Source organism: Vigna radiata, unplaced genomic scaffold, assembly GCF_000741045.1.
Source record: "Vigna radiata var. radiata cultivar VC1973A unplaced genomic scaffold, Vradiata_ver6 scaffold_51, whole genome shotgun sequence".
Classification (NCBI taxonomy): Eukaryota; Viridiplantae; Streptophyta; class Magnoliopsida; order Fabales; family Fabaceae; genus Vigna; species Vigna radiata.
The window spans coordinates 202,294-215,702 of NW_014542732.1; the positions used below are offsets into that span (position 1 = coordinate 202,294).

At 28.9% G+C, this 13,409-nt stretch overlaps 1 protein-coding gene across 1 annotated transcript; it reads left to right on the top strand.

Moving 5' to 3' along the window:
• The first annotated feature begins 4,375 nt into the window (after window positions 1-4,375).
• LOC106780689 (beta-galactosidase 6) lies at window positions 4,376-11,792 on the top strand. The gene is made up of 18 exons (XM_014668990.2): window positions 4,376-4,573; window positions 6,313-6,408; window positions 6,645-6,757; window positions 7,598-7,664; window positions 7,856-7,948; window positions 8,046-8,189; window positions 8,312-8,406; window positions 8,636-8,741; window positions 9,001-9,085; window positions 9,163-9,281; window positions 9,362-9,526; window positions 9,634-9,815; window positions 9,935-10,026; window positions 10,110-10,219; window positions 10,327-10,434; window positions 10,596-10,703; window positions 10,803-10,948; window positions 11,490-11,792. Exons 1-18 carry the CDS (start codon window positions 4,409-4,411, stop codon window positions 11,644-11,646), a joined length of 2,151 nt encoding a protein of 716 aa, XP_014524476.1. The 5' UTR covers window positions 4,376-4,408; the 3' UTR covers window positions 11,647-11,792.
• The last annotated feature ends 1,617 nt before the right edge of the window (window positions 11,793-13,409 follow it).

Here is a 13,409-nt window from a genome sequence, read left to right on the forward strand (position 1 = left end):
GTAGCACGCATATAAAAGAATATCATCTCGCAAATAACAAGTTTTATCCAACAAAAACAAAAATATATAATCTAATCCAAATAAAACTACTAAAAAAATGTGCCATATGAAAAAAAAATTAGTTAGCTCCCCTTAGATTAACATTACTTCTTTTTTTATATGGTCTGCCTTGAAATGTCTCATTTTTTATTTTGTGTTGCCTTTTCATCAGCCTTAGAATTCACTCTCCACGTGGCTCATCAACTTAGGTTCCAAAATGCTTTAAAAAAATTTCCATAAAATATCTTGCAAAAATCTTTTTTAAGAGAAGTTGAACTCATAATAACCTTTATGTTATGTTTACCATTTTTTATAGGATTTAATACTACTTTCCATGTTTCTACACATAACTAAGGAAATAAACACAAATCAAAACATTATAAATAAGACTTCAACCCATGACCCATTTTCTAAACAAAAAAATTATCACAACATTTTAATATAATAATAATAATTTAAATATATATTACTATCTATTATCTATTTTATATCATGCAAATATTGTTCCTGAGGTTTAGAGACTGATCTTTCTTTGATTGGTGGAGTTGTATTTTTAATTTTTTGACCTTAGCACAAGTTTGAGTGGGTGTAATATGAACATAGCATGCCCCAAATTTTGGAAGCATTTTGTAGTCCTACCATCTTGGTTAAAATTGGTGTTCTCATGGAAGCGAAGAGCCATGTAACAATTAAGAAACTTTATTGCTCATGCAAAACGATAGACAAGTGTAATTTCAGTATGAAAGAAATGGTGAGACGAGAAGGAACATCTGAGTCATCCAATAAATGAAAAGATTGAAACCTTTGATGGTAGAGTGACTTGTTGTTGCTAGATAAGAAAGTTACTCTGATCAAGTTTGATGCTAATTGCTAATTAAAGTGCTAAAAGCACGAGGAAGAAGGATGGGGTGATGAGACGAGGGTTAGGAAGTAGCACTTGTAGAGTTTGATGAAGATGTCCTTTTTCTATAAAGTTGGTTTTAGGCTCGGCTCATCACGGCTTGACCACTTAGTGAGCCAATCCAATCCGGTTCATTTATTAACGAACCAAAAAAATTCCAGCCCAGCTTGACCTACCACGGGTTGGTGGGTTAAACGGGTTAGCTCACTGACTTACTTAATTACAATTTTTTTAAATCCAAAAAGAATTATAATTTTTTTGTAATTCAAATTTAAATAATTTCACCTTAAAATGATGTTAAACTCCAAAGACAATTCAAAATAAAAAAAATTAACATACAACTCAAATGTAATCCAAAAGCAAACCTAAAAGACGAATAAATAAGTTTATAATTAAAGATAATTTTTGTGTCATTTATCCATTTACAATATGGATAAATTTATAATATTTTGTTTTCTTAAAATATCTTTTTCTTTATTCTCATTTATAATACAATAAAAAAATGTTAACTAATATTGAAACATAAAATAATAAATAATTAAATTAAACTAGGTGAGTTGGTGAGCTAACCTGGCTCAAGTGAACCGGGTTGAAAATTGGTCCATATAAAAAATTTCATTTTTTTTCAAACCCAATCTAGTTCGAACCTGTGATGGATCATATTGACCCGTGAGTTATAACTCATTCTTACAACACTAATACTTATGTGTCTTTTGTTTCTGTTTCTGGAAATGCATTCAGGCCTTTATTTTACATTCGAACCACCATGCTATAATTTAAACTTAAAAAAGAATGTTTAAAAATAATAAGATTTTTACATATAGTAAATACTTTTTCATTCAGTTTAATTTTTATGTAATAACAATGTAAAAAAAAGTTATATCTTTAACTCAATCAAACATTGTTTGTATATCTTTTAAGATAACTATCATAAAAGGTAACTCATTTATCAAGAGAATGGGTGGCCTTGTAACCATTGTGCTCTTCTTCGTAGTTGTGACCATGTGTTCTAGTAAGTCTTAGGATGTTGCTCCCTCAACCATTCCAAGTGCTCCTGCACCTCCCCACTGTTTTCTTTTATTTCAAAAATACTCTACATCTCTCAACTAGTTTCTTTTATTCCAAAAATATCCTACATCGTTAACAATCTTTCTCATTTTCTCTACATTAATGAGCATACATGACTTAGATTTGAACTTGTGATATATTAGAAAATATAAAATTCAGACGAAACTTCAATATTAATGCTTCTACCACTATCATTTTATAAACTTAAAAAGTTAGATGCAAATACAAAATAATAAACATAATAATATTAATAGTAAATAATAATATATTATTATTATATACTAACTTTATAATGATGAAAGAACTAAATAAATTCCAAATCTTTAACAAATAACTTTTCTTTTATATATTAAGTATTTAATAATATTTTTATATTAATTATCTAATAAATTAAATACTTTATTCAAGTTATTTGAGTCAAACATGTCAGTAAGTTAAAACATAATATAATGTTAAAAATTATAGATATTAAATGTAAAAAAAAAGCACACACATATATAAATATTTTTATAGAAATTTAGAATAAAATTTTACCATTTAAAGTAATGTGAAAAAAAAAATATTGATCAATGAAAATAAGATTGAATCAAATTTATTTTAGAAAATATATCACAAGTTTAAATCTGAGCTACATAAATGCATCATTAATATAGGGAGAAAAAAAAAGATTATTAAGGATAGTGGAAAGATGTATGGTATTTTTGGAATTAAAAAAAAAATAGTGAAAAGATGTAAAATATTTTTGAAATAAATAAAAATAGTAAAATGGTGCCGGAATATTTCGAGTGATGGAGGGAGCAACACCGTGAGTCTTACTCTGCAAGAAAAAAGTCGAGTAAGTCTCCTTTTTGAGTGAGCATGATTTTGTTGAATATTTTATTTATTTATTTTTTTTGAACACCTATTAATATTAGAAAAAAAATCTTGGTTGCATTCATAGTCCTTTTCTATTGTCTTCACGGGACCGCAAAATCAGATAAAATGTCTGCAGAAATAAGATGCAAATAGAAAATTTGAAATGACGGTGGATTGGAAGAAAGAGAGAAAGAAGAAAAAGAAAAGGAAAGAGATAAAGTGATTGTGTATACCATTATTAGCTTACATTTCTTTTAAGGAATTGTTCAACTACTAGTCTGGGGAAGATTCATTAAATTGGAGTATTTCTAGAAATTTATAATTAAAATAAGATAGTTATTAAATGTATTATTAAATTAGAATTGGTTTTACTAGGAATTAAACTATGAGGATTTTATGATATGTCTATATTTTTATTTTAATTACCTTTAAAAATTAAAATATCCCATTTACAAGATTGAAAAAATAAATTATTTCCACTAAAAATGAATGTATGAATGCAACAAATAAGTATAAACAAGAATCGAATGGCAACAAAACCATTAAATTATATTACTTTTAATTTTAACAGCCATATTAATTTTTCTTTTTATTTATTGTACATTAATATATATATATATATATATATATATATATCAATTTTTTTATTTAGTTATACTTTTAATAAAACAAAAGTAATAACTACTTTAAATATCAATTTTTTGATTTTATTTTAAAAATTAAAAGTAAAATTACCATTAATTACCTTTTATAGGAAAAAAAAAAGTAACCCTTCTCTCTATTAATTTGTAACATATAAGGTATTAAAAATAATTATTTCTCTTTCTTCTCATTAATGTATAAAACTTAATAATAATAATAATAATAATAATCACAATTCATAATAATAATAATCACAATTTTTATTTAAGTTTAATTATTTCTTTTTGTCTTTATTCTGGTTGAAAGTTTTATAAATGTCATTAAAAGCATGTCTGAGTTCGTAGCTTTTTATTATTTTTTTTAAATTAAAATAAAATAAAAAGTGAAAAAAAATATTATGTATTATTTTTTTAACAGTTGACATGTGACATAATTAAGTTAATTTTTTCAAAAATTGAAACTTTTTTAAAACTTCAATAAAAATGAAACGTTACTTACAAATTTCAACAAAAATGGAGGATGAAAGCATTAAGCCTTTTATTTATTAAAACAAGAACTAAATAAAAAGAATGAATGGAGAACTTGTTAATTAATATATAATAAAATAAAAAACTAACAAAATTTATAAGAGTAATAATACCATGACATACTTTTATATTCATTTGATACAGAATATAAGGATAAAATGGTCTAAAAAATATAAAATTTTATAATTTTTCAAAAAAAAAAAAAAAAAGTAAATGAGGATAATGTGAAATAAATATAAAAAATTAAAATGTGTCAAATAATATTTTTGAATTTATAATAATGCATTCCCATCTCTATATATATAGAGTTTCTCACATAAAGTGCAGATAGAGGAAGAGAGAAGAAGATAAAGAGAGATAGAAGTGTAGAGAAAAAATGGAGAAGTGGGTGGTGATTGTGATGGTGTTAGTGTCATGGAAAATAAGGGAAAGTTTTTGTGCTAATTCTGAGGTAACATACGATGGAAGATCTCTCATCATTGATGGACAGAGGAAAATTCTCTTCGCTGGTTCCATTCATTATCCTCGCAGCACTCCTCAGGTATGTGTAATGTGTCTGCTATCATCATCATCATCATCACCATCTTCATCTCTATCTCACATTCATACATTCAGCAGATACATTTCAAACCTTTTCTGCATTCACGTGTGTTCTTTACAAGCGCATTTCGTATTATCTGCCTTCAATTGAAGTAACATACATTGTTCACGGACTTGTATATGAAACCACATTCTCTGGATTCTTGTGTCTGAACAGTGCTTAGAGTAAATGATTAGTGCATGATTTATTAATTTATTATTAATTAAAGTGGTTCATACTTCCTTTGCATTTTTAGGTAGGTAACCTGCACGTTCAGATGTAAACTTGTGAGCTGTGTAATTTTTTGCATTTTCCTTGTTTTGAATGTCCAAAAAAATGACAGAAACAGATGGGAAAGGAAAGAAACCATTTATAGTAACTTCATTTTCCAAAACTTTCTTTTAAGATAGTTCATTATTTCATTATTCCCAAACCCTGTATTAATTATTATCATTATCTCCCCCTAACTCTTTTATTTATTAATCTCTCAAATAAACATAACTCATTTCAAAACATGTCCTTCTCCATCAAACATTCTGTCTCTGCATTTAATTAAATATGCCCTTTTGCTCAACCAACCCAGCTACACTGTACACTGCTCATACCATGCAATCCTTTTGAACCACACAACCAAACCTTTTACAGTATACTATTGCGTCACGGGTATCACTCAACTTTTTCTTTTATGCACGAATAAATGATAGAGGAGGGTTTTCCTCAAACATTTTGGTTGGTTTCTGAACATTAGCTGGTCTCAACCAACATTTCGAACATCAAGAAACTATCATTGGTTATATATCTAGCTAAATATTTTGCTAAACTACCTAACTAAAGACACTTATTAACTCAAATAGATATAGAATATTTTATATTAATTAGAGATTAGATAAATTTATAATATATAAATAATATTATAGTCATATCATATCACTCTTATCTTAAAAGATTTGTAATTTTTTAGATCATTTATACTATTGTTGTCGGATCTATGTTATAATAAGGTTGAAGGATGTTTTTATAAGATTATGTTTGAGTTAAAGTCTACGAAAATGATATTTCAACACCAATTTTGACACTATACACATGTCAAAATGTGGTTGGACGATTTCAAATTAAAAAAAGCTAAAACAAGTATATATTTGAAAGAAAAAAACTATAGTTTTTTTTTTAATTTGAAATTGTCCAACCACATTTTGACACGTGTGAAGTGTCAAAATGGTGTTAAAAAATTGGTGTTAAAATATTATTTTCCTAAAGCATATTCTTAAAAAATGTAAAATAAAAAAGGAAAATGATATTTTAACACCATTTTTTGACATCACTGCACACGTGTCAAAATGTGATTGGACGATTTTAAATTAAAAAAGTTGAGGCAGGGGTATATTTGGAAAAGAAAAATCAAAGTTTGTTTTTTTAATTTGAAATCGTCCAACCACATTTTGACACGTGTGCAGTGTCAAAATGGTGTCAAAAAATGGTGTTAAAATATCATTTTCCAATAAAAAAATATAAAATATAGAAAGGGTGTTAAAAGTGGTGTTATAAAATGAGATGTTAGGAGGTTAAAATATGACTTGAAGTTTGTCTTGAGTTGACTTAACGTTTAGATATGAATAACTTGAAGGGAAAAGTGAGAAGAAAAGGAAAAAAAGGAGGTAAGGTAAGCGTTTTTGACAAATGAAAGCGTTGTTGAAATGCAGATGTGGCCAAATTTGATAGCGAAAGCAAAGGAAGGAGGAGTGGATGTTATTCAAACCTATGTGTTTTGGAATCTTCACGAGCCCCAACCAGGAAAGGTATTCTTTCTGTTTCCATTTCTTTTTCATCTTATAAAGAAAAAGTTACTGAAAAGAGAAACAAACTCCAAAATAACATGGAAAATTTGCCTGATCAATAACTGATGTTAAAGCCAAATCTTAGTTTCTTAATGAAATACTAAAGACATTTTTGGAATAATTATGTATTACTTTTTTAGTTTTCATGAAAAATGTTAAAAGAGAGATTAATTAATTAGGGTTAAATGTGAGAACAGTATGATTTCAGTGGGAGAAATGACCTTGTGGGATTCATAAAGGAAGTTAAAGCTCAAGGAATGTATGTTTGCCTGAGGATTGGACCTTTCATTGAGAGTGAATGGACATATGGGTACCTTTCTTCTTTCAACTCCACCTTTTTATTTTTCTTTTAATAAGTTAATACCCTTTAAAATTCATTGTGTAATGTTTTTATCCCATTATTATTCTTTAAATTCATTTTTTAAATAACCCTTCAAAATGATAGTGTCCTCAATTGCATTAGTCTAAAATGTAATAAATATATAAATTAAGTAATAATATTAATGTTTGTCAAGTGATTTAAAATGTCAAATAAATAGTTAAGCTTGGAGACTCAAATGAAATAAACTAAGTTTTCAATAATTTTTATCAGAAAAAAATTTAGTTTTAAGAATTAATATGATAATATATTACATTTTTTTAGAACAAAATTTATGTTCTATTTATTTTTTTATAGTGTAGAATCGCCATGTAAACTTAATTTTCTAAACTCTTTTTTTCGTACGAGATTAATTATTTTAAGAACTTCATATTATTAACAAATAAAATGTTATGGTAAGAATGGTTTTAATTAATGAATCAAAAAGCTTTTATACCATTTTTTATTATTAAATAACATTACAATCTTCTTTATACTATTAAGGCATAAATTATTTATTTTAAAAATAAATATTGAATTTGGTTGGTAAAATGTTGAATCCTTTAATAATTTATCATTTTCAATTAAAGAGATTCATTTATAGAGCTTAAATGTTATAGTACATTATTCGAATATTCATTTATATATAAAAAAATCATAAACTTTATAGTAATATTCTTTTAATATTGCAATATATTGTTTGTTTTAATCTTTTTAATTTTTGTATGTAAAGTAACTGTTATTTTTCTATTTTTATATTTTGAGAATGATTAAATAAACAAATAATTGTAGGGGTTTTCCTTTCTGGTTACATGATATCCCTGGCATTGTCTACCGAACGGATAATGAGCCATTTAAGGTACATACATGCTACTATAGCATACTTGTGACAATTATTTATTATTTCTTTTTGGAGTTCAAATTTTCTGTATTAAAATGTATTAAAGTATTGAAAAATTATTTTAACATATCAAATAAGAATCTAAATTCAAGAAAAAAATTTAATTTTTTTTTTGACACCCTCTTTCATTTATGCATTTCAATGTTCAGTTTTACATGCAAAATTTTACTACAAAAATTGTGAACATGATGAAGGCAGAAGGTCTATATGCTTCCGAAGGAGGACCAATTATATTGTCACAGGTAGATATGATTCCTCTCAAAGACAAATAATTAACTTGTTATTTAGTTAATGTGTTTTACTTACACTACTTAATTGTGTGCCACTGAATAACACAAGATTGAAAATGAATACCAAAACATTGAAAGGGCATTTGGCGAAGCAGGATCGCCGTATGTTCAATGGGCTGCAAAAATGGCTGTGGGACTTAACACTGGCGTTCCATGGATTATGTGCAAACAAACTGATGCTCCTGATCCTGTGGTTCGTTCTACTTAGTCCAAGAACTTTCTTATAATTTTTTTTTTTTTATATGAATGCTTAATCACGTTTTTGGTTTAATATTTGTTAGTTAAACTAAGCACTTAATTTTGCTATTCATGCAGATAAACACATGCAACGGCATGAAATGTGGAGAAACTTTCACTGGACCAAATTCCCCCAATAAACCTGCTTTGTGGACTGAGAATTGGACATCTTTGTAAGTTTCATGCATTCTCTATGTTCAATTTTCTGATACATAATTACACACATTATTCATATTTACACAGCTTTTATTACTTAAGTATAATTGATTTCACATCATTTTTTTCACAGTTAGGCTAATTCTGCCACACACTGTCAAATGTGAATGATGTATGTAGCATAAGAATTAATATGAAACTAACGGTTTAAACACAATTAATGTTTTATTCTTGTGTGGCCTGAAGCTATCAAGTATATGGTGGACAGCCATACCTAAGGTCTGCTGAAGATCTGGCATTTCATGTCACCCTTTTTATTGCAAGAAATGGAAGCTATGTCAACTATTATATGGTATTGTTACTGTGAAACTCTCCTTGGATTTGATAGGGTTTCCCTCTGTCTTCTGTTGCTACAACTTCACAAAACAAATTAAGTAAGCTTTATCTTTCTGCATATAATATGTACCAGTTAAGTCATAGCTCAGATTTTCACTAAACATTGTGTCATGTGTACCATCCAGGGAAACCCTTTTTAAATTTGAACCATCTTAATTAATCTTGATTACAGTATGTGCATCTAATTAACGTTGTTTGCATGAAAACTGACTTAGTACCATGGAGGAACCAACTTTGGGAGAACAAGTTCTGCTTATGTTATAACAGCCTATTATGATCAAGCTCCACTTGATGAATATGGTAATTGTACAACATTATTAGTTATTTTTCTGTCTCACCCAATTTGAGGTTTTAATGTTGCAAATTTTCAATGTTAGGTTTACTCAGGCAACCCAAGTGGGGACATCTCAAGCAGTTACATACTGCAATAAAGTCTTGCTCTACCACTTTACTACAAGGAGTGCAGAGGAACTTCTCTTTAGGTCAACTGCAGGAAGTGGGTGCCCTCACATTTGTTTCTTCAACAGGTTTATTTAAACTCAGACATTCTTAAAAATTGTTTCATATTTTTATCAGGGATATGTCTTTGAAGAAGAAAAAGGAGAATGTGTTGCATTCCTTATAAACAATGATAGAGAAAAGAAGGTCACTGTGCAATTCCGTAATAGATCATACGAATTGCTCCCCAAGTCAATTAGCATCTTACCAGATTGTCAAAATGTGACATTCAACACTGCAAATGTAAAATATTATTCAGTCAAAATTAGTTACATTACATACATATACACCAGTTCTGGTCAATTTAGTTTGTTTTCATGCAGCCTTTTTACATTATTTTCTGCTTATAGGTAAATACCACAAGCAACAAAAGGATCATAAGTCCTAAACAAAACTTCAGTTCAGTGGATGTTTGGAAGCAATTCCAAGATGTCATTCCAAGCTTTGAAGACATCTCACTAAAATCAAATTCATTTCTTGAGCAAATGAATACAACCAAAGACGAAACGGATTACCTTTGGTATATTCATAGGTTAGTTTTCTGGCACTCAAACACATATCATTCATTACTACTTTTTCATTTTTTATTCACATCGGTATATTGCTCATAAACTCTGAAGTGAAAACTGAAGCCATTGTTTTTGCAAACAGGTTTGAAAACAATTTATCTTGCAGCAAACCAACACTCAATGTTCAGTCCGCTGCTCATGTTGCCCATGCATTTGTGAACAACACGTACATAGGTACATGAATGTGCACATACTTTATCCAAAGTTTAGTCCAACGATTAATTTACTACTGTGTTCTAACTAACTATATCTTTTAGGTGGGGCACATGGAAATCATGATGTTAAAAATTTCACCTTAGAGCTCCCAGTTACATTACATGAAGGGACAAACAACCTTTCTATACTTAGTGTTATGGTTGGACTTCCGGTATAATATTCTAAGGAATTGATAAAGGAATTGTACAATGCATATATCTTCCTTTGTCTTTGTATCTGATAAGTCTAACAATTGTCTGAAATTGTTTTTACTAAAAGGATTCAGGGGCATTTCTTGAAAGAAGGTTTGCTGGTTTAATAAGTGTGCAACTTCATTGCAGCGAAAAAGAGTCTCTTAATTTGACAAATTCCTTGTGGGGTTATAAGGTTCTCTATTCTCCTATTTTCATTTCATACCTTGTTCTACCTTTTGACATTGTCAGGTTGCTTATTTTTCTTGTTAAATTTAATTAATAATCAAATTTTCTAATCTAAATTTTACATTAATGTACGTGTGCCAATTTTTTCATCCATTTCGTACATTACAGGTTGGATTACTGGGGGAGCAATTACAAGCATATAAAGGACAAAATAGCAGTGGTATTGAATGGAGTCAACTGGGGAATATTGAGGAACAAACGCTCATTTGGTACAAGGTAAAATGAAGCACGAGACCCTAATGGTCTATTTTCCATTTTCTGAAGCTAGCACAAAATTTCAGTGTGGTGATGATTAATGACAACTTGAATTGCTAGACTGCATTTGACACACCAGAGGGAGATGACCCTGTTGTCTTGGATCTTGGTTCAATGGGAAAAGGTGAGGCTTGGGTGAATGGACAAAGCATTGGTCGTTATTGGATCTTGTTTCACGATTCCAAAGGCAACCCTTCACAATCACTGTAAGTAACAACTTAAGCATCATTGGTTTCAATCATCTGTGTTATTAACTTAAGATATTGTAATTGTATTACTCCCTCTCAACTCAAATATAAGAAAAAAAAAAAACATTTTTTAGTGAACTTTAAACAAATTTCAACTACCTCATGTAATGTTACTATTTTTGAAATACCCTTTTCAATAAATATAGCTGAAGAAACAAGGTCATTAAATCAACTTAATTCAGTATGGAAGTAATTAATTTCGCTTATATATAATTCCTGGGATTGTTTATACTTTCTATATCATATTGTGTATAGAAAAGATGAGGGAGACACTTTAACTGCAATGACGATAGTGTAATTAACAGATCAGATTCCCTGATGCAAGTTTTGTGAACAGCGTGCAGCCAAATCCAATCCATTGATTAGTTTATAAATAATAGTTTGAGAAAGAGAGAGAACACAGTGAATCTCTCAGATTTTGGCTGCAGAGAACATGGTGATGTAGAGTCAGTAGAGGATCATGGTTATGTAATTAATGCTGTATAATATGTTTGCACAGGTATCATGTGCCTCGGTCTTTCCTCAAAGACTCTGGAAACGTTTTGGTTTTGGTGGAGGAAGGTGGTGGGAACCCTCTTGGCATCTCCTTGGACACTGTTTCAGTCACAGATTTAAACCAAAACTTTTCTAAATTATCATTTCCCTCTTCTTCTTAGCTTAATATTTAATAGAACGAACAAAGAAAAAAATTTAAAGCATGCATACTGAATCTGTTTCCTTTCTGGGCTTGGAGGTGTAACATTTGTAACTTGGCTTGTACTCTCATGACAATAATATATTACATATTCTTGAAACCTCTGCAGATCAGGATTGATTCTTTGTGATATAAATTGTAATGCTTTTCGGATCTATATATGTGGCAAGAGAGTTATTTATTGAGAAAAAGATCTCATTTGAGCTTTCATTTATTAAAATTAGGTTTAATTAAGCCTAATAAAAAGTCATTGATGGAGATGGGTGGTAATAAAGTTGAAGATATTTTAGAAGTTTGAGAAACATGAATAAGATAACATACAATGTTGGGACACTATAAAAGAGGAACGTGGTTGCGAAAACATTGGTCAGGGTGTTGAGCAACCGAGATACGGTAGATCCATGTTAAATTAAGAATGTACATACTGTCATGACCCCAGTGCTGCGGAATCGCAACTCAATCTAATCGTGGACAGGTTTCAGTCTCTCTTCGGTTGGCACCTATAACTGAAAAAAAAATCGTGGACAACTTTTTTAATTTGAAATCGTCCAATCACATCTTGACACGTGTGCAGTGTCAAAATAATGTCAAAAAATGGTGTTAAAATATCATTGTCCAAAAAAAAAAAACATGAATGAAAGAAGCTTATATATAAATATGGAAAAACTTCTTTTAACAACACTTTTTTAACAATTTTTTGAAAACGCATACGTGGCAGTTTATGATTGGTCTATTTTAAATATTTTTTAAACATAAATTCAAATAGACCAATAAAATGATGACACGTGTTCCGTTGTCAAAAAAATTGTCAAAAAGTGTTGTCAAAATATCATTGTCCTTGTTTTATTCGCAGTTGTGGGCTTCAATCAACAGTTCAACAATGCAGAACAAAACCCTAAATCCTAAATAGAATAACATGCAAGGAAAAAAAACATACAGGGGTCAGTCTTGCATTACCTTCTTTATCCTTGAACGAAAAATTAATCCACTCCAAAAAAGCATTCAAATCTCAATCTTAACAAGGGCTTTGTATAGAGAGATACATTGGATTTCCCTGTGAAACGACCTTCATAATCCTATCCTCCCTAGACTTAACAAAGTGATTTGTTTGGTTCTCTCATAATATATCTAATGATAAGTTAGATGAATGACACTTCTATTGTCCTAGTTAATAGTCACATAGTCATAAGCCATACCCAACTTTTCTACCATCCCTTTTAACCACAAAACTTTATTTACTCTTTCTGTTATCATGATAATTAGTAGATAAAATTCCCACTTATTTCAAATTATCTTTCCAACAAACTTCAGATTCAAACAACCTTAAAACATACCTAGAAATTGACTTTCTTGTGTTCACATTTTGTGCATAGTTTGAATCTACAAACCCATTTATAGATTCTCTTTGAAGGGTAAATAATGAGTACATATTTATGTTTATATTTATGTTTTAAAATTCAAAATTTTGATGAAATTTTCATGTTTAAATAATTGATTTAAAATGAATTTGTGACAATTGGACTTATCAAATTTGAAAATTAAAGATGTTTAAAATGTGATTTTTAGTTGCATAAATTATATTGGATATTCTAATATTTGTGCAACTAATGTTAGAATTTTATTTAAAATGCAATTTGAAAAAATTTCAGGAACTTTTATGAAATTTTGAAAAATTAAAAACATAAATGAAATTTCAAAGACAATTCAGTTGACATTTGAAGATAA